We start from the raw sequence: 27,815 nt of genomic DNA, 5'->3' as shown, positions 1-27,815 counted from the left end.
TTGTTTGTGTTTGTGCCTCTGTGTGTGTGTGTGTGTGTGTGTGTTAGTCACGAACAACCACAAACATATGCACCCTCAGCCTCTGTGTGTGTCTGCGTACTTTTCAGCTGTAATTTCATGAGATTAAAAAAAAATAATTAAAAACTCCCAAGAATTGAATGTCAAATCAGATTAATATTTAGATCCTTGAAGATTGAAGATTGAAGAAATGTCGATTCGATTACTTTTTTAAATTCTGTGTGCAGACTCTATGTTTTTTGATTGTTAAAAAAAATGTCATCATCCTTTTCGAGAGGCGGCATTCAACTTGTAGCTGTATATCAACATCTAGGAATGGGCAAAAAAAAAGAAAAAAAAAAAGGATTTGATTGACCAGATGAATGTTTTCGAGCGCTGAGACAGATCTGAGGCTGTGCTCACGCTGATGAAGTCTGTTTGTAAATGTGGAACGAGGTGGAGCGGCCTCGCAAAACAAGACGAGCCTCGCAAGTGTAATGATACCAACAAGATGCTAACTGGATTAGACATCATCCGTGATGAATTCGCCTGTTTTAAAAACGGAGGTGGATTTGCAGAATCATCCACAGACGCTAATGAAAGCCAGAATCACTACTCATGCTGTCCATCATAAACATACAGCATATTAAAACTGATATATATTGCTTTATGTTGATTGCAATTATGTTCCTTTATAGGGCCACAGCAGTCTCATTAGTGGTCTCTTTACGAATTATTCTAAATTACTCTCCATAATTACTTAACCCTTTGTGGCAGTATGTAAATGCAACACTTACGTAACACAAACACAAACGGAGAAAATGTCAATAAGAGTCTTGGAGCGTGACTATGTCTGTGAAGATAACAACTGCAAATAACAAAATATGACATTTGTTCAGAAACAAATTCAGCTGCAGACCCACCTGGAGAATACAGCCTTGAATGTCAAATTTGAGTCTCTGTAGAAGGAATGTAGTGATGTGTTGCGAGACTGTTTTCGCGTCCCACCACCGTGGAACATGGTATGTAGACATTATGTCGTCAAGAAGGGGTTTGTGTGTCCGTCTGAGTGTAGACACATCCTTGTGAGCACAGTGATCTGCAGCTACCCTCTATGAAGTACGGTAGATGATCTGATTACATTTCGGAGCACCTTGTCGCATGAATTTGCATATTCATGAGGAATAAGAGCCTTGGTTCACTGTTTGACTGTTCCGGTTCAAATGGTGCCTTCCATATTCCCAGTCGGAAAGTTGCTCATGTAGCTTTGTGGTAAAGACGCAGAATGCAACCAAATGTGGTCTGACACACAGTGAAGACCTTCACAAACATTTATGTGAGATTTGGCTGCTTGAACATTGAAGGGACTATGCAACGTTTCTGTCTGTGGCATCAAGTCCTCTAGAGCAAAGATGATGCAGGCACTTGAAATCTGCAGTCCATAAAATCTGGGGGGACTGGTGCAACTTTGTCCAAGAAATTAAGAAAAAAAAGGGATGCGGGGTGTGGGAGCTAGTCTTATTGCTATGTGATATGCTCTCTAACACATGAGCGACCAGCATGCCCGTCCCACCAGTGCTTCCTTTTGACTTTTCATCAATAACTATGAGCATATCTGTCTGTCTCAATTATTGGTTGCATAATTGTGTACGAAATATGGAAACCTACAAGTCAAGGATAACTTTCCCCAATTCACACCCATTCAAAAAAATGTGAATAACTGCTCTGTGCAAACTGCTAGGCATAGGTAATTCCATCTAGTGAATACTTGGCATGTATGCACTGTTGCTCTGTTACAAACGGTTAAATTTCACACATTAATACCAAATGTGCTCCATGATCAAAGTGCACAAGAGGTTTTTGGGTCCATTTGACGTTAAGTGCTCTGGTAAGACGAAAGTGGAAAAAAAATGGAGACAAGAAGTTGCTGAGTTTAGTTGTTTGCTTTGCTGAATGGCAAGAGTGCTCCTCTGCTTACAGCTGACAAGTAGGGGAGCATTGTAAATAAATATGACTGATAGTCCTTTGTGGTCAAATCAAAAGTTTAAATTATATATTTCCTCTGTGCTTCCTTCTTTCAGTCTTTCAATGATGTATGTACATCTGCATATAGGGAAGGTTTTTTGTGTGCAAATCATTTCAGCAAATTTACAGATGTTGATGTGGAGGTTATGTGCAATTACAAGAGGCAGTTGATTTATCCTTGTATGTGCAGGTGTGCAGATAATATCACTTCAGTTTGACCCTACAGTGCACAGCCCATGATATCTTTTACTCCCCACCAAGAGCGAACAGCTGCACACTGGCACTAAGATGAACCAAGCACTCTTTCTCCTCCTTTCACCCTCCCTGCGTCCTTCCCTCCCTTCATGCCCTTCCCAAGCTCACACTTATTAGCCAAACTACACACCACTAGACCATTAGACTGCTGGGAGGGAGCGGCTGTGCAGAGTTTATGTAACACGGAAACATGACTTTTAGAGAGTCATTTGGGCAAAATAGGTCCAGGCAGTGTGCAAAGCCTAAGAACACACATGGAATAATCCGATGAACATGTTTAAGTTGTTTTTGAAAGTCATAATAATACAGGAGCTGGGGCATCTCCTGTAGCTCCAGTGTGTTTGCATGCCAGCTTGCTCCTCAGATGGATTTTGTAAAGTATGACAGGTTGCATCTGTCCTTAAATTACATGAAATACATTTTTAAAAATAGATATGAAGAGCTCATTTGCAAAAACAGATATCTTCATTTGAATTTATTAAAACCTTTTTAAACTTTTTGGAATTTTATTAAAATTTACTTTATATTTATTTCTATTTTTATATGTTTATTTAGCCTGGCATATTTTTTATTACCCCAAATCATGCTTTGTGTGTGTGTGTGTGTACTCCAAGCAGTATAAGTGAAAAAGGTGTATTCAATTTAAGAATGGCTTTTATCTGTTTTTGCAAATGAACTCTTCATATAAAGATATTGATAATATACACGGAGGCTTCATGTCAATTAAAATTAAGCACCAACATTTCATAATAATTTGCGAAAATACAGGAAAAGTTGACTCACGAGCAGGCGAAGGCCACCAGAGCGCCGCTGACCACAATGAAGTCCAGAATGTTCCACAGGTCACGGAAATAAGAGCCGGGGTGGAGGAGCAGACCCAAGTCGATCATCTGGAGTAACAGAATAATAGCAACAGAATGACAATGTGAGACAATGCAAATCCTAATTACCTCCATATGCACTACTTCTCTTATTGAATGGTCCAAAATACTAATGCATTAGTACACAGGGAAGATGAAGTAAAACCAAAAAGTCAATTAGCGACGCCACTACTGAGTACTCGCCCACCAGTGGATCTTTCTCTTTCCTTCCCACCTCCCGACGCTGAAACACCCGTCGGCTGTCCAACGTGCGCTCGCTTCCGCTCACAGTGCAAATCAAAGCTGCAAGATGCTGCAAGCTAAGCTGCAGCGCTGATACTCTGAGTGCAACATCCAACATTTTGACAGCGCTCTCACCTTAATCACCATCTCAAAGGTGAAGACTCCAGTGAACACATAATCCAGATACTTGAGGACCTGCAACGGTGAGAAAATACACCCGATTTAGGTTGTGTGACAGATGCCGTGACAGATGTCTTCAGTTTATTAAGACACTTTGAAATCGGTTCCAACGCGTGAATGGAACAGATCTCCTCCTCCTCCTGCCCGGTCAGAGGCCTCAAGATCTCTCAACTTTGTTCTGCCTGGCACAAATGCCTGCACACACACACACACACACACACAAACATACACAAACAACACAACCATCGACTCAGAGCCCAGACAGAATACTCATCAGTTCTGCTTGTCTGTCAGCTGGACTAATGAAGTCAAGTGTGTGTGTGTGTGTGTGTGTGTGTGCGCGCGTACATTTCCCCCTTGCTCTCAGCATGGGCTAACTGTCATATGGAGATCAAAAAGTGCAGAGTCCTGAAGCATTTTAGCAGAGTGGACGTGCTGGTGCTTCATTTAAATTTCTCTCTCGTCCGAGTGACAGCGCTTGACCAAAAATGATTCAAAAAGCCAAAAAAAAAAACAAAACCGAATGTGTTTGTGTTGGTATGTGTTTGTGTTTCTTCCCCGTCGCTTCTCAGCATGGGCAAACTGTCAAAAGTTATTAGGAAGATTTCTAGACATCTGACTTTTCAATCAGTCCTAATGAATCAGCCACTCAGCTGGAATGAGAATCGCGTGTTTGAGCGTATGTGTGTGTGTGTGCATGTGTAGCGCACACATTTGCATACAAGTACTGGTGTGTTTGCATGAGTCTGACAGCCACTGTGCCATCGTGCATCTCCAGACGTTTATTTATCAAGTCCAGATGTCAGTCTGACTCACGTTGTTGCGCGGTGCGTTGGCCTGCACCGGGTCCTCGGCTGCCAGGGCGATGCTGCTCATGGTGATGACCATCAGGATGCACATTTCAAAGTAGCGCAGGTTCACCACGTAATGGCATAGCCTCCGCACCCTGGGTGACCACACGGACGCACGCACATTTGCATGCATGCACACACACAGAGCAGTGACAGCTCGCTTGGTAAATTCTTGTGACATGTCGTCCCAAAACAGGCCACACACACAACAACACTCAAATCCCTCTCTGTCAAAATAATGCACAAAAGGTGGACATGTGACAGCCTTGAGGGAAACATGCATGACTCAGCTTGAGCTACTTTCCTCCGTAGAATCAATAAGTTCTGTGCACAAACAGATCTAAGAAGCTATTGCCGAAAAATAATGCATTCAATTTGTTTATTATAAATTCAGCTTCTGAAAAACATAGCATAGTGCTTGTTATGCATTAACGGTTATAGTAATTTGACAATTATCTTCAGAACCGTAAAACCTTGTGAGTGTACAATTGGGATTCTCCAAGAGTTTTGCTGGCTCTTGTACTCTGCGCATAAAGAACCATGAAAATGAAAAACACAGGCAATACTTTTCTTAAAATTGCTACAAAGAATAAATGCACAATGAGGAAACAGACAAAGATCCTCTTATTTGAAAGAAAAAGGAAAACAACAAAGACACATTGTTCAAAGAAAGCCAGCCGTTAATTTCCTGTCTGTTTTTTGAATTTTTTGAGCAGCCCATGTAATCACACTGATCTGACAACACTACATCTCACACGAGATTTGCCTGAAACTTGCTAACCCTTGGTATATTTGTACAGATGTTAATGTTTCCTGTAGAAGTGAGGAGGAAAGGATGCAAATACAAATGAACGTTTTCACTGTATGTGGATTTGGGGTTGAAAATGTATAACCTACTCCCTATTAGCTACCTTTTTATCATTTGCTGTGACAAAAGCTGTTTCAATGCACCATGTGATGTTTTAATTAGTTTTTTTTCCCACTGATATTGTGCAGATTTTAACAATTTCCTGTTCATTTGCACAATCGAGTACCACAACATAATCAGCAACATAATTCTACACCAGTCCTCTTCATTTATCTCCAAATTATGACTTACGGGTTTGTCTGCCCAAAGACAAACATAGAGCTGTAGGGTAGGATGTGTCTCGGCCCATTAGCTGCCTGCTCCTCCAGATCTTTCTTCTCTTCAGTGAGAGGGAGGTTGTCACAGTCTATGTTGTTCACTGAAAGAAAAAGATAATGATTATAAAATATAAATTTAACATTCATTTTCACAACACAAACTCAAAACTAGTGGACAGACCGGCATAAAACTTGGTGGGAAAGTTGGTCAAGGGACAGCAAAGAGACGATTAACTTTTCAGGCCAATTGGCCGTGAGGGAGCATGGCGCCGGGTGATGTTTAGCACAAACAGAGCCATAGCTTCCAGATTCATCCACATAATGTCATGATCCCAGCAGGGAGGTTGGTCAGGGGTCATGGAGGCACTAAACAACTTTCCACTCTGACTGGCTGTGTGCAGAATCTCCTATGACAACAGCATTGCCCAGTGGGGGGTTAGGCTCAGCAAAAACAGGTCCCCGGCTTCCAGCTGTGACCTCAGCAGAGGTCTGCACTCTATTGAGTGTCATCTTGTTTCTTCTGAACAAAGTATGAAGCTTTACATTTGTTCTTTTCTTAATTAAGGGATTAGGAATAACTGATATTCTGCCTTGTGATAAGATTACAGTAATCAGATTACAAAAAAAAAAAAAAAAAAGACAAAAAAAAACTATATGTCACTGAGGCATGTTAAGCAAATGTAATTTAAGGTAATCGGATTATATAGAGATTTCTATAGTGGAGTAATCTAATGGATTGTCCTGCTGAAAGCAGTCTATTAATCAGTGAATCACAAACCAGTAAGAGATATAGATTTTTAAAACAGATTAAATAGATTTATTCCTCAGTTAACCTTCCCAATACTGAGTGAGGCGATGGTGAGGTTCAGTACTAACTAGGGATGATAGTGGTTTCTCCAGGGGGGGCGGTGATGGTGACAGGGATGTGGATAGTGCTGCTATTGAGGCCAGCCTGGCTGGCCCGGGTCGAGTTCTTCTGGTTGTCAGCATCCTCTTGCTTGTCCCCGGTACACAGGCTGCTCACCAGCGGCTGCACAGGACTGGAGGCAAGGCCATCCTCCTCAGCATCTGTCTGTCTGTCCCTGGGGAAGGAGAACTGTACTTTATCACAGGCATCGCCATATTCTGCTTTCCGAAATCTTCCATTTTTTTCTGTCATGATCCACAGGAGAAATTTACTTTGTCCTCTTGAGAGACAAAACAAAAACTCATTTACTGAGACACACACCAGGAATAGTGTCCTATTCCGAGCATATCTTGCATAATCTACTTTCATTGTAAACAAAATCCTGTTGTTGTAATGTACCTTTCAGTCTGCACAGTCAAAGCTGCCTCTATGACTATAAAATCATCACAAACAACAAATTCATGTATGTGTAATATATTTGGTGATTAAAAGAATTCTGATTTTGATACTAAAGGATTTGAAGCAGGGAGTAAAGTATGTTTATCTGTAAACTAATTAGATAAGACAGAAAGACAGATATACTCCAATAATCCTCAGTGCACCTTATTTCAGTGTTTTATCCTGTGTATTACACAGAAGTGCACAACAATAACGCTCTACAAGTACAAGTATGTTTGGAAAATTTTACTAATGTTTAACTTCCTCTGCCAAGTGAGTACTGGGATAGGCTCCAGCACTCCACGACTCTAATCAGGATAAGCAGCTTGGAAAATGTATGAATGAAAATGAATGAATGAATGTTCCTTCCAAAACCGTAACAGCACAATCCAAAAGTACAAGATGCACAAAAATGTATCACGAGAAGCATTTACACAGTCGTGTCTCCGTGTCAAAGTGTGGCTGAGGGTTGTCCAAATGTTACAGAAATATAGAAAGTTTTGTCTCACTTTTTAAAGCATTTTTTTTTATTGTGCAGACCACTTAAAATACTTTTGAAAAGTTCTTTAATAGTCTAAACATGTGAAAGGTTACCACTTAAAACGGCATCCAATGTTGCAATAACATCAGCATATCCTACCTTGAAAATACGGTTTAGTATCTGAGGTCTTACCTATGAGCTTTGCCTCCATTTCTGCTCCGTTTACAATCATCCCCATCAAGAGTAGACTGGGCTCTGATCATGCGAGAGCAGCGCCCCTTCCTCTCCCCATTACTATCTCCTCCTCCTCCCTCTCTCTGTCCTCTTCCCCTGCGCTCTCCCCTTGCCCCGTTTGCCAGGGCCCCATTTCCCTCTTTCAGCTGACGATGGGAGTGATGATGCCGGTGCTCCCTGTCGTCCCCTGCTCGTATTTCATTCATCCCCTCCTCTGGGGAGCCTCCTTGGCGGTGGTGCCTGTGTCCCTGCCCGCCCTCGCGGCTGCGGCTCCTGTCCCCTCTCCCTTCTTTAGTCCTGGGACCATCGGGGTGGTCTCTGCTGCGGCTGTGATGTGTGTGGTGCCTGTTACCCCGGACGTCGCCTGCATCCCTGCTCTCCCCGTTCCTGTCTCGGTGGCGGTGGTGCTTTCTGGAGTGTGCGTGGAGGGCGTCTCCCACCCCGTCCTGCAGGGGCTCCCCTAAGTCCTCCTTGCCTCCTTCAGGGGGCCGGGGTTTGTCGCCGTTCCTGGACTCCACCACCAGCGGCCTGTCCAGGTGGGTCTTCATGTCGGGACGCAGGTGGAGGGCGGAGGACACGCGGACGCGCTCCTCAGGATCGAGCTCGTTGAACAAGGCCTCGCTGCTGGCCCTCATGTTGTGTCTCCGCAGCTGATTGGTCCTCTGCTCCCACACTGACATGGCCTTTGCTGACCGCTGCTGCTCCTTACTGCCCACAGGAATCAAATGGACAGGAAATGGAGAGAAAGAGATCATGTAACAGTGAAAAACAAATGGACGGATTTTTTTTTTTTTTTTTTTTTTAATCTCTCTTTCTCTCTCCTTCTCTCTCTCATTTACAGCCTTGGTCCTGGTGGTGTTTAAGTAAACATCACCATCCACGATTTTCATCCATAACAATACCATCTTCTTTAAATCGAGGACTCACAAGGACTCACGTTCTAGATTAAAACTATTTCTTGTCAATGAAAACTCGTTCATTTCCAAGTCGACAAAGTAAATAAAGAGAGAGACACAAGATGGTGTATGGATGTGCCAGCACATATGTGGACCATGGTAAACTTGTAATTTACCATGGCTGGGTGTAACACGGAGCCGTACAGCAGCTCATTTCTTTAGTCTGTTGCTGTGGCTTCTCACATATTCTTATCGTATCAAGACCAACAAAAAAGGAAGTCAGTGTTATATTCAGTCCTCAACCGTGAAAATGGTTGAGGACCAAAAATTTCACACGTGGTCATGTTTGAATACACACAGCAAAGCAATGCCATCACATTCTTCACTGATAAATCTTCACTAGTGGTGATCAATATCCATACCATCTATTAGATGTTATAGTCGAGGCAATGTCAATTCCTCTATTATTTATGTCACTATTTGGTGTTGGTGTCAATCAAATCTGGGGTAAACATGCACTTGCAAATAATTCGTAGCATTTATTTTACTGATTTAACCTACATGGAGTACGAGGTTGATGGTGTTTATGTGATCATGGAAATGATCAAATAGTGTTATGTAAGCTGTAAATCATAAAAAAAAAAATTATGCTAATGTATACTGAATGGACTAAATGGAAGGTGTTCTTTGTTAATGAGGTGAGCAGTGGGATCCAAAAAGCAACAGGACAAAAGCATTTTTTTTTTTTCCATTTGAATAAAAATGCCTTCATTAATGTGGATTTGTTTAATGTACTATTTAAAAAAAAAGACTATAGTTATATAAAACAAACAAACAAACAAAACACTCTGGCCAATCTCAGCCATATGCTTACTTCAGGAAGTGTAAGTAACAAGTAGATTGACAAGCATATTGCAAAGTGAGGCAGTCCTTTTCTTCTAAGAAAAGGACTGGAGGATTATAATTATATTCTACATTATTAGAGGAGATGGCAACCACACAAACCACGATTTTGGTCATCAAATCAAACCTCAACCCTGTCACTTCACCCGACTACTTGATTTATACGCGGTCTAGACGTACTTAGGCTCCCAGCCTTTGGAGAGAGTGACAAAAAATTGACCTCAAAGAAAGACGGCGAGCCATTCTCCAGATATGTTCCTCAGATTTGACTGAATGCGTCATAAATTCAGGTTAGATTTTTCAAACTGTGCATGCAGAATCATCATAAAGCTCCGTTACTGAGCATAAGCAGAGACCAGCCTCCCTGGGAACTTACACCTGCCAAGTAAAGCTGCCTTCCTACTTTATGGTACACTTTCCGAGCCGTATCACCCGGTTGAAGTGCTGTCTTCATGATATGTGCCTTTTTTTGTCAACTAGAGATAAGTTTTTGCTACAATGGCGAGCACAATGTGATGCTTCAGCCAAGGGGGATTTTGTTGGCCGGTACAGCAGAAGCATAAAAAATCAAAAGCACAAACAAAAAGCACTGGATTTTTTCCCTTACTGAGGCTTACTGTATATGCAATAATGCACGTACTATGAACAACTGTGCAACAGGCCTACATCTTTTTGACTGCAGAGTGCTGTATGGCTCACATTAGCTATTATGTTAACTGCTGCATGCTGCTAAACCTGTATACGTAGCTGACAAAATGTAACATTTATCCATCCATCTAGGTATAGGAAGCACTCATCTCAATACCTACTAGGTAAAGACCAAAAATTAAATTACCTGCCTAAAGTGACTTCTGCAAAAACAGTGATGATTTGACGGCTGCCAGGCTTTGTTGACTGCAGTCAGCCTCATCAGCAAACTTATCAGGCTAGCAGCAGTAGATTATTGCTTCCTTGTGTTTTAATTGGTCTGTCAGTTCTGTATTCATTTTTTTGTTTTGTTTTGTTTTGTTTTGCTGTTTTGTTTTTACCAACTTTCCTGATCAAATTTGAAATGGTTTAAAAAAAAAACAAAAAAACAAAAAACAGTTTGTACCCTCAAACACACTATTTGTTATATTTTATTCTTCTTATTATTTTTTTATTATTCCACTGGACTGGTTTCTAGGTAGCAGTCAAAAACAGCCCTTTAAAATGCCTGATGCATAGTCTGTGAATTTCCTTCGGGATGAATAAAGTATCTATCTATCTATCTATCTTGTTTACATTTGAATATTTTACATTTTTGAATATCAAATATTGTCCGACGTGGTAAACCTCACACATTCGACACATACATAGACTAAAACACTTCATGGAGAGTATTTTGCAATTCTATTTGATCCAGGTCTGGTGCAAATGCATGTGAAATGTGCTATGGGTGGAACTAATTTGAAATTCATTCTCAGACTGTATGATCTAATCTTCGTTAGTCATAATAAATAAATAAATAAAAAAGCTCACTGAGAGCTCACACTGACAGGTGGAATGGAGTATCTGAATATTTTTCACTAACAGCAATCTAGGCAGAGATGAGGAAAAGGTCAAAAATATGCGATGCGTGCATGTTTTCATCTAGTTTTTTTTTTTTTTATGAATGCATCACATACTGTTTTGGCACGTATGCGATTATTTACATGGGAGTTTATGGATTAGTTAAGTTTGTTCCCTCTTGTCACCTGTACCTCAAGATTCGTCGGGCGGGAGAGTAGATAGTATAACTCCTAAAAGATAGATAGAAGACACAGAGGACAAATACAGCAACACAGACAGTGAGACAGACAGGTGAGGAACAGACATACAGGTATATCAGCCAGACAGAGAGGTTGGCGACAGATGTGTTTAGTACAAGAACACTAAACAGATTGGGATATGACTTTCCTGAGACACACTGATTAACAGAACAGGCAAAGCACAAATAAGCACAACGTACACACACATGCACACACACACACATGCTCAAAAGCACACAAGAAGGGCGATGTCAAAGACATTACAGTTACATCCACTGTTTGATTTGTGTTATCTCAAAGAGGTTAGATGTTAAACTGACATCTCTGGCATTGCATCTCCACTTTAATCGATTGAGTCAACAAGAGTACCAGGCGGACAAGCAAACTAACAGTTGGACGCTGCATTTAATTTTGGCCCGGGCTGATATTGTCTTTTAAAGTGATGCCCTGGGGTCCAAGATAACAAGCAGAGTGAAAATGCCAAACTGCCTGGGGTATTGGCTGCGCTCAGAGAAATTAAACATTTATATACAAATTATCCACATCACAGAGCACACTAAGGGATGGATTACTCTGGGTGCACACAACAAAGAGGAAAGCCTTTGCTCTCGATGAAGTGCTCCAAGGCTAAAAGGCTCATAACTGCTCGTAATTATTTGTGATTCACATGGGAATGTTCATCAAGTATGAATGCTCACACATGCGTGTGCACACAAACTCTGTCCTCATACTTAAATATGTGATGTGTTTATATGTGTTTGGTCTGTTTTGTCTCATCTGCAATTTTAATTTGTTGCTCTGCAGAGCAACTTTGTGATGATCCATTTGTTAAAAGCGCATTGTGTGTCTGTTGACTTGAAATGAAGACGTAGTGACAGAGGACTGCACTTTAGTTTTACACCTTCATAGGATTCTTGAGTTCCAAGCACATCTCAACAAGCAAGCAGACCACCGGAGGATTTCCAGAAATGCAGGGAGTAGGACAGGGTCAGGACAGAGTAGACTGAGGAGAGGAGAGGAGAGGAGAGGAAAGGAACGGAGAGGAGGAGAGGAGAGGAGAAGATATTATAACAGATAGTGATAACTCACGGTGACTGTATGCTGCTGATGGACGACCTGCGAGAGAGTGCATCTCGATTTTGCTTTACAAAACTGTACATGCAGAACAAAAAACAAAAAAAGAAAGGATGAGACACAAATGAAAAAAAATGTGAAGGGGCATGGTGGGCAGTCCATCTGTCTGCCTGCCCACCCCTCCCCTGCTGTGTTAAAATAAGGGACTAAACTAACACAAAGCTAACACAACTTCTGTGCAACTACTTCTACAACACTGTTAACACAACAGCAACAAAAGTGGTGCTCGTCAGCAGAGATTGAATACAGAACACATTTTTCTGATGGTAAACTGAGAACAGTTCAAGAGTTTCATTCGAAAACAAGATATTCATCATCAGTACAGCTCAGTGAGGATCACTACCGAAGATATTCTTTACCTTCGCACTTTTGCCTACATAAGAGAGACATTTTAGCTTGTACAGTAACTCGTAATTTAAGAAAAGGGCAATAAACATCAGGATTTTTTTTTTCCAATAAAAAAGAGATGTGTTGCATTTTGTAATGAAACCCTTCAACTGCTCTGAGACATTACAGCACATTGAAGGCACACTAAAACAATTCCTTCAAAAGAAAAAAATGTTACCACAGTGTGACATACAACTCAAGTTTTCCTGAAACGTAACACTGAAAGAAACAGACATCACCACGGTAACAGTAAGGACACTGACAATGGGAAAGATTGGAAAGTTATCTACACATTGTTTGCAAAGGCTCTCAGTTTTCTGGGATATTATTCCTCAGTCAGACCGGCGGATGTAGATCTTAGTGAGAAGCACGACAATCAAAGGGAGACGCTGTGAATCAAAGATGATCACTTTGTCAAATGCATAACGGGCCGCATGACCTCACACATCGCATGTCTTGAAATCAAATCTAAAGTGAGATGATGACAGTGAAAGGACAGACAAGATTCCTCATTGAAAGGCATCTGTTCATGTTAAGAGAACAGATTTGGATAAAGCACCTAAAAGAGAGCAGCATCATACACAGGTGTGTCGTGAGGTTGAATTGTGCGGCGGGATGCTAAAATTCAACAATTCACTGATGGAAAAAAAAAAAAAAAGGAAACGGCTTCTGCAAAAGGGTTTCTGAGCTTTCACTGAGAAAATAAATGACTCCACTGTTCATCACGGCTTTGAATATAAGGTCGTTTGGCAGGCACGCGGCTTCCTTGACCGCAAACTTGTCAATCACAATCATGTGATGCACACCAGGATCAAAAAAATAAAATATAGATGAAGACAGATAGATATTCATCCAGGAATTCCTCTCTCAATCATGCAGGTGAGAATGAAACTTCTGGAGAGAGACACTTGGTTTTCTTATATGACGCTGATGTGACGGGGCTGTAATTAATCCAGCAGATAATAATATTCTTATAATGAGACCATATTCTATTCATGGACAACAGAAAACTAACTAACTGTACTTTAAAGGAACAGTTTTGTCACTATTTACTCACCTCTGTGCCAGTTGAAACATGGGTGTTTTTGTCCATGCAGCACACAGGTAGGTAGATAGCAATTACAACTCCACAGCAGGCCTCCCCAAAACAAATGAAGTCAATGAGTACCACTTTAAGGTTTCACACAGGCTGAAAGAAACTACAACAAAATTTCTCGATGCAGTTCGCGCAGCTTGATCCAAGTCTTCCAAAGTCAAACGATCGCACCCCTGAGTGGGAAAGGCCTTCATATCTTACAGACCTATCTGTAGCAAATATCTTTACTATGGCCATTAAGAGCAAAACTCCTTCACACGACTGCAGCCCCACGTTCAGCTTGTCGGAAACTTGTGAGAGAAGTTCTTGTGCGTTCTTGTGAGCTCTCGCAAAATCTCTCACATGCATCCGCTCTCTCTCTCTCTCTTGGTCTCCGTCTCCTTCCGGTCGAGGCAGATGGCTGCCAAACCAGAGCCGGGTTCTGTTCAACGTTTATTTTTTTTATTACCCTGTAAAGAGGGTTTGAACAGGGGTCACTTTTCGCCCTGTGCTGCAGTTGGGGGGAGATTTTGGTTCATGGATTTGGCCAATAACCTTCGGGTCTCTGTAAAGTGCCTTGAGATAACTTCTGTTATGATTTGACACTATACGAATAGAACTGAATTGAATTGTGCTGCACGAGCTTAATGTACTTATTTTGTTATCAGTTTTTTCCCCTTTAGGAACTATTTAGGAAAAAGTGGTGCCCACTGACTTCAGCTGTTTTGGAGAGGGCTGTCATGGAGTTGTGCCAGCGACCTCCCTGTGTGCTGTTTAAACAAACAAACCTGTATTTCAGGTGGCATGGGGGTAAGGAGATCATGACAAAATTTTCACATTCAGCTAAACTGCTCCTTTAATACCCTAGGATCAATGTGTTTACTTAAGTTCAGTAAATGATGCTTAGGAGTCATTGTATTGCTGTTTCAGGCCGTGCATCTCACTTCTTCATTTGCCTCTACCACTGGAGGGGTGGGAGGGACTGTAATCAATACTGCAACACCGCAGAAACACTCTAATAGCAGGGAGAGATGAAGAGAAGGCCACAAACACACCATCACACACATTCATTATCAACACACACACACGTCAGTCAAGTCAAAAGACTCCACTGTGCTGCGGTTGGGAAAAAAAAAAAAAAGCACAGCAGACCGGGAGAGGACAAGTCACAGAGGAGCAGGGGTAGAAAGCCTGCGGTCTGGGCAGATACTGACAGCACACGGAGGAGAGGGCCATTTATCTCTTGTGTCAGGGCGCACCGAGCTGCTGTCACAAGAGAAGGTGCCACGTCTGGGTTAAATCGGCGAGGGATGCCGTAAAACTTACGCAGCGATCGAGATGTTGGCTGCTGACATGGGACTGACTTCCTTCACCTCCATGGCCTTCTGCAGGGCAAGCTTCTTATTGGCTGCCTCCTCCTGCTCCTCTTCATCCTGCTCGACGGCAACAAAGACCAGTCGTCATGAAGGGGCAAGGGACTGGTGACTTGATCAGGCAGCAGACAGAAAAGGATAAATCCATTCGAGCACTTTTCTCCAGTTTATGGATATAGTAGGCAGTCGTAATTTTGTAACACACTAGCTCTATTTTATGGAAAATACATATATATTAGTGCTATAAGCTGCTGATGCCCAGTGCACAAGTGGCACTTTCCTCAGTTTGAATTAGGATAATTATCCATTTAACAATAAAAGTACTTGACCAGATGCAGAAAAGCGTTAGCCCCGTTCCATTATTTTAGATCATGCATTTAATTAAACATACGAAAGTAATGGAATGGACGTGAATCCTTCCAGCGTGCAAGAGAATATTTTAACTGTAGAGCAGCATTTGCATCGCTGCGTCATTAATGCGTCCTCACATAAAGCACTCAGCGTGTTTGACCCGTCCTACCTTGGTCAGCTCCTGTGCATTTGCAAGGTTATCAACAGCGATAGCCAAGAAGACATTTAGGAGGGTGTCTGAGAAGATTACGCCTCAGGAAAAAAAAAGATATATGTATTTAAACACATGTATTGTTTGTGGATTGATGTGATGCAGTATTCAGGACGGCAAGCTAAAGTCTCGTCCACGTTTTAATCTTCTGGCTGTGCTACACTGTAGCTTTAATCGTGGGATGTCAAAGAGGATACAGTTTCCAAAGAGTGTGAGAACGATGAAGTAGACAGAGGAGAACATTCCTCGGCGCACTCCTCCTTGAGACTCGATCCCATGGTACATTACTGCATTCCAGTCCTCGCCAGTCAGAATCTGAGGAGGAGACGATACCCAAAATGATGCCGGGGACACGAGCAGGTCATAAAACACGCTGCAAATCTCACAAAGTGTGGAATTAAATTACTTTATGGAGCGCAGGGTTATGAGCACAGACTAATTGAAGGATTATCATCACGGTCATTAGGGGACAGAAGGTACACAGACCACTCATTCCCACTAATTAAAAATGACAGATAACAATCTTTCTTTTTTTTTTCTTTCTTTGAGTCGCTATTCTCTCATTTGTTCAGAAGTTGTGGAGTGCAGACCACGTGGGCAAGTGGCTTAATTAAAACGAGGGCCGAAGCGTACCTGGAACACGGTGAGGATGGCAGCCGGGAAGGTATCGAAGTTTGTCGTCGGCGTCTCATCTTCAAAGTTGAACCTAAAGGGAATCGGGGAACAGCCGAGTTAATGCAGCGACATGTGAAAAGCACAGTAAAGGGAGGTTTTTGTAAATGGGATTCAAGAAAGGTCTAAGGGTGTCTGCTTGCAGTTCAGGAGAAGGTACAGTGCAGCCTTGAATGTGAAACAAAATCCTTATTTCACAGACTGAAAATGAAAAGGAATATATAAGTCATTTTGAAGAAACTGTTCTGAACAATGTTGGGATTATGGTTTGGATCTCATGAAAAATCTATGTTTCTATGCATGGGAAAGATGCATCAACATGCATAGGGAAACAGTGCATTGTGTGTGTAACAGTACATTGTTATTGTGTAGCAATTATACCATGTATAGAATGCATTGTTAATATGTATTGGAAAATCATTTGTTTGAAGTGCTACTGTACCATTTCTCCTCTGTCTCTCTCCTTGTCTCTAACATATATATATATATATATTATCCACACACATACACACACACACACACACACGCACACACGCACACACGTCACACATAAATATTTTTACTGAGTTAATGTTATTAGTGAGTTTTGACAGTGCTTTGGGGTATTGGTCTAACACAAGGCTTCAGGTAGTGAGGAGTGTACTCAGAGATGGTGAAGGTTGTCTTAACATTGATTCATGATGAGACAGCGGGAGGGGCGAGAGAGAGGGGGGAAGAGAAAGAGAAAGAGAGAGAGAGAGAGAGAGAGTGGGAAAGGGGCATGCAACAGCAGGAAACATGAGTCACCAGGGAGCCACAGCTCCAACCTTCACACAGCAGCACTCCTGCATGGAAACCTGAACACACTGCAAGACAGTGCAGAGACAGCGACGGATAATACAAAAAGCCAAGAAAACTACGTTTACACCAGCTCCAAAAGTAAATGAATGACTGAGTGAACAAATGAATACATGACAGAATGCAGATGTACCATTCAAAATGTTCACCACTTGTGCATTCTTCTCATCTGTTTAGTTCGACACAAACTTAACAGAGTTGTATACACTGTCTTCTGAAGCCCCCGTAGATGTATAACCACAGGTTTACACAAAACGGATAAATACAAATGCCTGGGAAGTGAGGATGAGGATGGAGCACAGCGCAGGTACTGCTTGTTAACGTAAATGTTCTGTGCGGCAGCTGAGTGCACACATATTTTGTGTAAACATGTTGTGATTCATCTTAGTAGCGTAGACACAGGGTTGTCCAGCTCAGAGTCATGAGTATTTTTTTTTTTTTTTTTTAATCACAGATACACACACGTTACACACAGGAAAAAAAAACTCACACTATCTAAATCTACTCAACCCCACACCTTTCACCACCACCCCAGACCCATCTTGAAATAACCCAACAAACCTGCCGAAACCTGTATCCGTGGTCTTGAAACTGAAGAAGACAATGAGAGAATGAAATAAGGATGCATAATGATGGGCTGGTCATTCCACTGAATCAAGTAAAATGCACTATACTGCAAAAATATTCACCATTTCAAATTATCATTTAATCTTGCAGTCGGTCTTAAAATGAGGATGTATATTCAAGGACAATGTCTGAGTAGGAAGACAGAAAAAGAAAGAAAAAAATATTTTTAAAAAAGTGGCATTTTAAGGACGCAAGGCTTAACCGTTTTATTATCCCACTGTTGTTGAGGCCAGTAGCGAGGTCTGAAATTATTGGTGCTGATATTGCGAGCTATTGTAAGCCTACTTGTAGATACAGGGCAGTGTAAATGTGTTTTTATCAGTGTTGAGAACGGCTAGTGAAAGGGCTGATCGCTCATTCAAGCAGGTTTTCTAAACAGGTGCTCATCCAAAAATGACAGAAGTGATACTTACATCAGATCCTGTAAATTTTGTTCAAATACGTGCAAATAGTTGTTGGTAAGTTTCAACCCGACTAGTCAAGTGTTTCAGGAAAATTCTTGCCTTGCAGTGGAAAAATGTGTCTAGTGGCAGCCAACTTTTCAAGATCGCATTTTAAGACTGAGGACAAGACTGAATGACATATTTTTGCAGTGTACTAACACACATGCTTCTGTAATATGAGGAGCTGACACAGTGTCATCTTTGTGATTTGTTGGACAAAACTATGGTTCGTTGTTTTCTGGTTGGTTGTATTTTTGATTTAGTGAGTTTTTTTTTTTTTTTAAACAGGATTATTAAGGGATCAAAGATCATGAAACCAACCCAGTCGGCAGAATAACATGTTGCCATTTTACCTTTCTGCAAACTAACAAACACGCCAACATTGCCAACATTTGTTCCTGGCATCTGGGCTGCATGAAACTCACCCAGTACATTCATAAACGAATATGCAAATCAGCACCATTGCAGCACCATTTTTTTTTTCAGGGCAGCAGTGATTAGGTGTGATCTGAACAGACATACATAACATAAGATTCTAAGTATCTATTCATAGTATTTCATAGTATTGTTCACAGTAGTTGAGTAGTTGAATGTGACTGTGGATCTACTTTCAAAACCATGCCTGTGAACTATTTTGACAGATTCATCGCAACCTACATGTGATTTGTGCTATATCTGTAGGCACAGTAAGAAATTGTTTGAAACTCTCACAGTCTTACTACTGACTATACAACATTCATTTTATGCACTAGTTTAGGAAAAATGGCATTCATCAGTTAAGTGTGCCTTCATTTCTTCAATACTCTATAATAATCTGAGAAAATCCCAAACTTGATAGTTGGAGTACTCACAATGTCCAAATAAAGCAAATTTCCAAGGAGTTTCAAATTCTTGATTAAACCGACTCATCAGATGGTTGATTTAGGCCTAAATGCATTTATTGAGAATCACTCATTTGTTCATGGTTTCCATATATTTAATCAAGATCTGACTTTGAAGTGTTCACACAGGCGTGGTGAAAGGCTGAAGAAAGTGTGAAAATGGAGTTAATGTACTTTCCCAGTGATGAAACACTCCTATAAAAACATTTCCGGTGGAACTGATGCTGCTATACAAACTAACTTTTTGACTGTTACAGTAGAGAGAGACAGAAAGGCAGGGATTTGAACCCAGGACGCGCTCTACCAGGTGAGCTACCGGGATACCCCATTGTGTTGAATACTTGATTCTGATTGGTCAATAAAAGCATTCTGTGGGCCATTATTTCTGAATAACCAACCGGTATCAAGGTCACCACCGTACCTGTTTATTCCAAATTAACGAGCTTCACTAAATCTTGCTGCTGTATGTGTTGCAGGTAATGATCTATACTAAAATATATCATAACAGTGTCATATTGGTATGGAGATCGATATACAGGCCATTTAATAAGCATGATAATGCACCCGGAGGTGGTCTGATGTCTAAAAATAATGACCTCCCACGTTGGTCATTATTTTTCGATAACAGACTGTCTCATTGTGGATTATCAACCTTAAATTCCATCTTCCCAGTTCAATTCATGAGTACCAATGCAATTTACATCACACAGCACTGACAGAGACATGTAAGGGTTTGTGAATTATACATAAAGGCCATATTTATATTGTATAGCTCTACAGACAGACATTCATATGTGCCGAATGTTCGTAGAAAAGTGTAAACTTCAGTGACTTCATTAGGTTTGCCATATGGGATGTACTGCCTTTCACTTTCGGGATCTCAAAAAAACTTCTCTGAAAACTGAAGGAGGCTTACGATTCGAAGATCGTGATGTGCTACAACGAGCAGCTAAAGGAGCACAAGAGAGAGAAATGCGTTTGGTGCTCGAACGGCCCTCTGTGGAAGAAAGGATGCGGGAAGAGCAAAGAGGAAGGAGGGCGTAAAAGATGAGGAGAGAGTGGGGGGGGGGGCAAATTGTTACCACAGCGACCGTCTGTACAAACTGATTTCTCCTTCTTAGGGTAAATGCTGTAATGGTGTAGTTTGTGTGTGTGTGTGTGTGTGTGTGTGTGTGTGTATAAGTGTGCATACTTGCAATACATGAGGGAGATTGGGGGAGGGTACGGGGGATGTAGGAACAAAGTGGGGGAGTAGGTGGAGGGGAGGAAAATTCAATAAGCTTTTTCTCCCATGGTATGTTTCCATATTTTCTCTCTTTCGTTCCCCCTGCCACACTCTCCTTCATTTCTCCTCCCTCCACTTTATCTCTCGCCTCACTCCTGTCTTTCTTTGTACCTTTCTCTTTTGTCCTTCTGCATCTCATTACTCCACGCTCAATCACCTCCTCCTCCCCCCTCAGCCCATCCCAACTCCACCCCTTCTTCCCTCCATCCTCCTCCTGTCACTCCCTCTCACTCTTCATCAATCCCCCTTCTCGCTCTCCTTTTCGTCTCAGCGCCTTCCTCCTCCTTGCTTCCTTGCTTCCTCTCTGCCTTCTGACCACCACATCTCCTTCCCTCCCCTCTCTACGTTCCTCCTGCACTATCCCATCTCTCCCCCTCCCCAGATCCCTCGTTCCCCACACCTCTCCATCCATCCTCCCGTCTTTTCTCCATACTGGAGGATTAGTGAGCCCTGTGCAGGGAGAAGCAGCAGTGTGCTCCTGTGCCTCTGTGCAGACCTCTGTTTACTCTGATAATAGGGATTGGAAGCTCGCTGCTCGGCTTCCACATGGCATCTACAGGGACTTCATTAAATCAATCCTCAAAACGGAGTCATGTGAGGCCACACTCTCGTACATTCTGCCCGAGTTCACAATCTCTTGGCCTCGACCGCCACGTATCTAAGCCCAGACAATAGTAGCTGACGCATGGATTTACATTGTGTAAGTGCATGCAACCCCCCACTCTAAAACACACATGCACATATGCACAAAGGGCTGCATGACACTGACAAAAGAAAAGGAGAAAATGAACGACGATACATGTGAGTACGGCGTTTTTTTTCTACGTCGTGCAGCTATAAGGAGCCCAGAAATGAAACAGGCTTTCAGCAGAAAAGAAAGGAAGCTGATTAAAAAGGTGCTTTCTGTGGAGATTGCACAGTGATTGTTATAACTTATGGTACCGCCTTGCACCGACATGAAGAGAACGGAAAAATCCTTGATTATGACTAAAACTTGTCAATGCAGTCAGAAATATGAAATGCCATCTCCATCTCGCCTGTCTTTTACAAGGTCAACGTTAATTAAGAACTGCGTTAACGGGGGAAAAAAAAAAAAAGAACGCTCCAAGGTAGACAGAAAATTCCATTATTGTTTAATTCCTACATATTTTTCTTTAAGCTTATCGCAGTCAGTAATGTCCTGCAGATCTCCACAGGAGACAGGACCTTTGCTTCAAGCTGTTTATCTTTCAGTTCTCACCGGATTTTACCAGGAGATTATTTTGGGTGCTCAGAGGACGCAAATTCTAATCTCTGAGGCAAAAATAAAACGGGGAAATAACAATACAAAAATGTTCGCCTAGGCAAAGATTTGAACCTCATTTATCATTTAAAAATCATAGACGTGTGTAACATAATCACCCTTGGTTTCAATACATTTAAACTTAATCCTGCGGAGTGACATCTCTAAACGCATCTAGTCGATTTCAAGTTGATCGATGATAAACTCATGAAACAAGTCAGATTATCTAATCCACTGGTCGTATGTTTAGGCTTGTTTTAACAAAACTGATATTTTAGGACTGAATGCAAGAATAAAAGACTTGTTAGTATGGATATTTTTGCAGGGAACAACGCGTCCGGCCTGATGTGCTTGGCTGGCTGGAAGCACCATGTGGACGTCAGAGTCATCTCACACTTGTCCATCACCAGAGACTGATGCGATGCTAATGATGGCACGGACCAATTTAAAGCTTGGCACCATGGAAACAGCCAACTGCTTCAAAGACATCCAATAGGAGTGGGGTGATTGCCAAGGCCGTCACTCCAAGGAGATGTGACTTCATGTGACATTGGCATTTCCCTTGAGTGTGTGTGCCTTACCTGCCACGACGACGGCGGTGTGCAACACACACTGGCTGACTGGTTACTTAAGCATACACCAGCTGCGGCTCCCTGGTGTGGCTGTGTGCATGTTAATGTGACTTGTATGTAATGTATTAGAATGTGAAACATTAAAAAAAAAAAAAATCTGACCGGAGCCAAACTGCCTTGCCTAAGCAGGATTTGTAGGACAGAAAGTGATATGTTACGGGAGAGAGGACAGGAGAAGATGTGTGTGTGTGTGTGTGTGTGTGTGTTTGGTGAGATGGGGCTGGATGCCAGGCCTTTGATTAACTGCAGCCACCCTCGAATCATGAGGTGTTACTGTCATTAGAAGACATGGTGCGCCCACTGAGTGTGATATCAAAGGCCTGCTGTTGTTGCCGCTGCACTGCCAGCTACCTGCTGCGTCAACATGTCTGTCGCCACTGCAATGCTGGGCCGGGGATTACAGACAGGGATGGATAGGTGGGGAGATGGAGAGAGGAAAGGAGAGGATATATACATACATATGTGCGCGTGTGTGTTTCTATCTGTCCAGCTGTCAGTCTGTCTATTAAATCCCAGCCAGACAGAGAGAGGGGTGTGGCAGGAATTACAGAGCAGAGCAGGCGGAACTGAATACTCACTGTCCTCCAAAGAGCTGCATGCCCAGCAGAGCAAAGACGACGATGAAGAGGAAGAGGAGGAAGAGCAAGCTGATAATGGACTTCATGGAATTGAGGAGGGAAACCACGAGGTTCCTCAGCGAGTTCCAGTATCTGAGAGGAAGGAGAGAGAGAGAGAGCAAGAGTGAAGAAAGAAAGGTAGGAAGAGTTATGCATCAACAGGGACGAATATATGAATATATTTGCAGCGGCGGAAGAAGTACTGAAGTCGTTAACTGAAAGGTGCGATATGAAAATGTAAAAAAACACTACTAAAAGTAATAATCATGCATGCCAATTTTTGCTTAAGTAAGAGAATCGTACTATTACCAGTATAATGTACCTATGAATCAAAAGAAAAAGCGCTTATTGTGAAGGATGGGTCCTTTCAGAGTGATAAATTATTGATGCATGTACCCGTAAGAAGTATTTTAATGTTGTAGCCTCTAAATGCTCAATATACTTGTGCCTAGTTTATTATGTAAAGCTGTCACAAAAGTAGTGCAGTGAAAATATAAGGTCTCACAAAATAGCTCAGGCAGTGTACTGAGCCTGTTATTTTATGTTACTGTATTTTATTATCGCTATCATTCTCAATTTCTATTTCCCTTTTTTATTGACTGCTTTTATTGTTTTAAACTGTGTCTTGTTGCTTTTAATGTCTCTGTAAAGCACTTTGAATTACCTTGTGTTGAATTTTGCTATACAAATAAACTTGCCTTGCCTTGCCTTGCCTAGAAATACTCAAGTAAAGTGTCCTTACAGTGCTCGACTAAACGTGTTTAGTTGCTTTTCCATCTGCATATTTGTTACATCTTGTTAGCTGGTGTGTTTTTTGACTTGAACTTTTTACTGTTGGTTGGTTGTAATGTTTACAGTGTATAGGAATGTAAGATTAATGTACTGTTATCTCATTTAAAGCATTTCTGTATAAATGAATGACACAGAAAAAAAAAAATAGTTAAACAGACAGGACCAACAGCACTAATCAAAAAAGAGAACAAAAAACAGACAGAAGCAAGAGCTGCAGGTGGCAAAGTAAAACGAATCAGTGTGTCAAGATTTACAGCTGCCAGTTCTTGTGAATCACAGGATTATGGGCTAATCTCATTAAATAAAAGGATTGTCATCAAACTCTAATAGGATTGTCAATTCTGAATGACAACAATATTAGCACTGCCCTGAGAAAAACTACAGCATCACTTCTGGCACATCAAAAGCTTCAAAAAGTCAACTCTGACATCATTCATAGTAGTTTTTTTTGCATTTACTGGGATAAATGAGGCTTTTGGGAAACTGACTTGGTTTCCTACTTAGCCAGCGTAGTGTCTGCTAACATGATATGATGGAGCGCAGGAGTAAATTATCTACTGTGGACACATGGGTAATTTTGGTGTCTGTGTTCTCACAACTTAACTGGGTTTATCCCTTTACGGTTGACAGTCATGGAAGTGAAAACACAAAAGGAAAAGGTTTTCTGTCACAGGACCATGACAGGAGCATAATGTGCTTATTGTCTCTACTTGGCACATGTTACATGCATGTGTGTTGTGTGTGTGTGTGTGTGAGAGAGAGAGAGAGAGAGAGAGAAGATGGAGCAAGGGCATTTCTGTCTCCCATGTGTGCCTGTTGATCTGTTTGAGGACAATAAAGGCGGTTTTCCACCCAAATTACCTTTTACTCCCAGGGACTACTTTTCAAGAAAATAAAAGGTTTCTTCAGCCCATTGCTGTGGGCTGAAGTGTTATGCATATTTTCCTCATGCGCTCACTTGGTGACTTTGAATATCCTGAGTAATCGCAGGGCTCTCAGCACACTGATGCCAAAGGACGCTCCTGGTTTGATCATATCCCAGATCACCTCAAAGATGCTTCCCACAATCACCTGCAGAGGAGAGCAAAGGTTACACTAATCATCCACGTCATTGGCTCTTTTTCTACAGGCCAAACACTGGCAGACAAAACTCAGCAAACCTCCTTACAAAATCACCTGACCTGATTATCGTGTAATCAGGAATAAATCCAGCGGTTGGTTTCGTTTTACATATGGATCTGAGAGCCATACCCTACAGTGACTTACCCCAAAGTCGAAGCAATTAAACGAGGAGTGGAAGTAATTCCTGGCTCCCAGGCCGTACATCTTCAAGGTCATCTCTGTGAGAAACAACCCCAGGAACACAAACTCTGCCGTGTCTAGTTTCAATGGAGATGGAGTAGCACACAAGATAGAAAAATATTCAGATCTTAAGTGACGTTACACCATCGTGTGGTTACACGTGTATGCATCAGTGTTATTTTGATCAGTGACACTTTTTTTCAAAACACAAACCGGATCTAAACACAAACTAACCTTTGTTGACAACTAATGATGAAATATAGGGTTAATCCCAATTCATCCCTTAGTGTTACCATTTAGCCCTAACCCTCTGTTTTGCTCATTCACACATAGGGGTAGGGTGCTCTGATACTTGTTGAGATAGAGGGGAAGGATGAAGTGATTGGGCTATATGTCCATAAATGTAGTATATACTCACAAATCACTACACAAAAATTAAGAAATCAGTCAGGACATCTTAGTTTAATGTAGACGACACAGTGAGCTATGTAATTGGTTCTTTATGACAAGCATTTCACAAAAATCGCTATTCATAATGTCAGCAGAGTATCGGTTAACAGCAATCTGTGCGTGACATTCTGGCATTTTGACTTATTTTCATGTGCCGCGAATGAGGTTTAAATATTTAAATCCAGCAGTGAATTTAATTTGTGCACATCCCCGCTCCTCTGATATCAGTGCAGGGCAGTGTGAATAGCTATGGTTACAGGAACGCTGTCCTGTCTGTTCTGTGCTTCATTCAGCGGTTTAAAGTAGTACAGCAGCCTGGTAATGAAGCATCACCGTGCTGTTTTGTCTGATTTCTCTTTACCCGTACTCATTTCCCCTCTACTGTAATGATATTAGAACATCTGTGTGGTTTATGGCTACTGATAATGTACAAAGTGCTGTCCCATTCCCTAGGTCCCTAAGATTTCCAACCCTACCCCTCATGAAGAGGCACTGTCGAGTTGAGGACACTCCAAAAGTAGGGACAACACAGGCCAAGGGAGTGAAAATCGGGCTTGGCATATTAGATTACATTTGTGTCAATGAATAAAAATCAGACAAGAATACCAGAAACAGACAAACAAAAAACATGACCTCAGTTTGGAAGTGGTCCAATGATTAATTTGCAAGGCGCACAAAGGTGGACACCACTGGGTAATGCAGATCTAACTGGAAGACACGTCGAGCTAACATGAGCTCACCCTGGTGTAAATGTATCTGTGCATCTATGTTTTTGCCAAAAGCCTACTTTTACAAAAAAAAAAAAACAGAGATATTGATAACTTTATCACCTAAACTAGACCAAAGTGACAATATTCAAATGAGTAAATGTGAATAGAACTAAGATGCATTTTACACTGCAAAAACTTACCAAGATTATTTGTCTTATTTCAAGTCAAAAATGTTTTATTCCTAGTCAAAAAATCTCATGACACTTAAAATAAGACATGATCACCTCAGAAGTAACTTGTTTTTAGACAATTGTCTCTTGTTTCAAGTGAAAATTTGCTTGAAACAAGTGAAAATTTGCTTGTTTCATTGGCAAAATTTGTTTCTTGTTTCAAGCTAATTTTTACTTATTTCAAGTGAATTTGCACTTTTTCCACTGGCAAATTTTGCCAATGAAACAAGCAAATTTTCACTTATTTCAAGTGAATTTTCACTTGAAACAAGTGAAAATTGTCTAAAAACATGTTTCTTCTGAGGTGATCATGTCTTGCTGTAAGTGTAATGAGATATTTTGACTAGAAATAAGACATTTTTGACTTGAAATAAGACAAATAATCTTGGTAAGATATTGCGTTTTTGCAGTGTAGTAAATTAAATAAATTAATAAATTAATAAATAAATAGGCTGTCAAAAGTAACACAGGTGCACATGTGACTAAATGCATTCATGTGTTTGTGCCGCTTACACAGGGCCCTGGTGAGCCACTCGGGCTGGTCGTAGTGCACTATGGCCACACACATTGTGTTGAGGCCCACCAGGCACAGCACTATCCAGTAGAAACTCTGTGCTTTGACCATGCGTCGGATAAAAAAACGAATCCTCTTCTCCTTCCGGCGAAAGTAAGAGGAGCTGTCCATCTTGCTGCTGCTTTTCACACTGGCCCGGCCAAATGGAGAGCCGGGGGGAGCTGAGAGCAATGACAAACACGGGAGAGAGGAAGTGTATCAGTGTGAAGTGGTTACATCTTATCACGATTTCACAGTTTTCACCACAAATAACTTTGTGTGCGCGTGTTTTCATCATCTTCATCCCACTACTATCATTAGCAGCACACCCATCATCACCCCCATCATCATGATCATTGTCCTAATCGCCATTATTATCATGATTACCATACACACTTTGAGCATGCAGCCAATGTTCTCCTTATGTTGAAAGACAACTGAAAAACAACAACCACAATAAAATACAAAGACATTAATCCAATTTCAGCCGTAAGCTATTATAACGTTTTTGAAATAAAAGTGTGACAGAATAGTTTCGGTTACTGCTGTTGGTAATTTCAAGGATCCGTTCCAATTTACAGCCATTCCAGGCATGTCTGCTAACAAGCATTCAAGTACACTTCTGGCCAGGAGTTAAATAAATAAAAAGGTGAAGCAACAAGGGATGGAAACTAGAACATATCCATGCATGCTCGTTAAAAAAAAAAAAAAAAAAAAAGATGCAGTTGTGTTTTTCGTGCTGTGCCGCAGAATAATGCAAGCCTGTGTTACGGCTCTCCGAGGGTGAAACAAGATCTTAACTTGCGC

At 41.4% G+C, this 27,815-nt stretch overlaps 1 protein-coding gene across 2 annotated transcripts in view; it reads right to left on the bottom strand.

The window, feature by feature from the left end:
• cacna1bb (calcium channel, voltage-dependent, N type, alpha 1B subunit, b) overlaps positions 1 to 27,815 on the bottom strand; it is a 191,225-nt gene that overhangs the window by 53,010 nt on the left and 110,400 nt on the right. The window contains exons 13-28 of one of the 2 annotated variants that reach the window (XM_030066133.1): positions 26,969 to 27,190; positions 25,030 to 25,142; positions 24,722 to 24,834; positions 22,933 to 23,064; positions 16,329 to 16,401; positions 15,893 to 16,010; positions 15,654 to 15,721; positions 15,087 to 15,193; positions 12,254 to 12,316; positions 11,117 to 11,155; positions 7,555 to 8,304; positions 6,413 to 6,618; positions 5,511 to 5,637; positions 4,377 to 4,506; positions 3,516 to 3,575; positions 3,061 to 3,167 (exon numbers count right to left, since the gene is read on the bottom strand). In XM_030066133.1, coding sequence (XP_029921993.1) covers positions 3,061 to 3,167; positions 3,516 to 3,575; positions 4,377 to 4,506; positions 5,511 to 5,637; positions 6,413 to 6,618; positions 7,555 to 8,304; positions 11,117 to 11,155; positions 12,254 to 12,316; positions 15,087 to 15,193; positions 15,654 to 15,721; positions 15,893 to 16,010; positions 16,329 to 16,401; positions 22,933 to 23,064; positions 24,722 to 24,834; positions 25,030 to 25,142; positions 26,969 to 27,190 — 2,428 coding nt within the window. The remainder of the gene's footprint in view (positions 1 to 3,060; positions 3,168 to 3,515; positions 3,576 to 4,376; positions 4,507 to 5,510; positions 5,638 to 6,412; positions 6,619 to 7,554; positions 8,305 to 11,116; positions 11,156 to 12,253; positions 12,317 to 15,086; positions 15,194 to 15,653; positions 15,722 to 15,892; positions 16,011 to 16,328; positions 16,402 to 22,932; positions 23,065 to 24,721; positions 24,835 to 25,029; positions 25,143 to 26,968; positions 27,191 to 27,815) is intronic. The other variant, XM_030066134.1, reaches the window with a different exon arrangement.

This window comes from Myripristis murdjan, chromosome 12 (assembly GCF_902150065.1).
Source record: "Myripristis murdjan chromosome 12, fMyrMur1.1, whole genome shotgun sequence".
NCBI classification, from domain to species: Eukaryota; Metazoa; Chordata; class Actinopteri; order Holocentriformes; family Holocentridae; genus Myripristis; species Myripristis murdjan.
The sequence above is the reverse complement of the archived record's forward strand: the minus strand, read 5'-3'. Positions and strand labels throughout refer to the sequence as shown.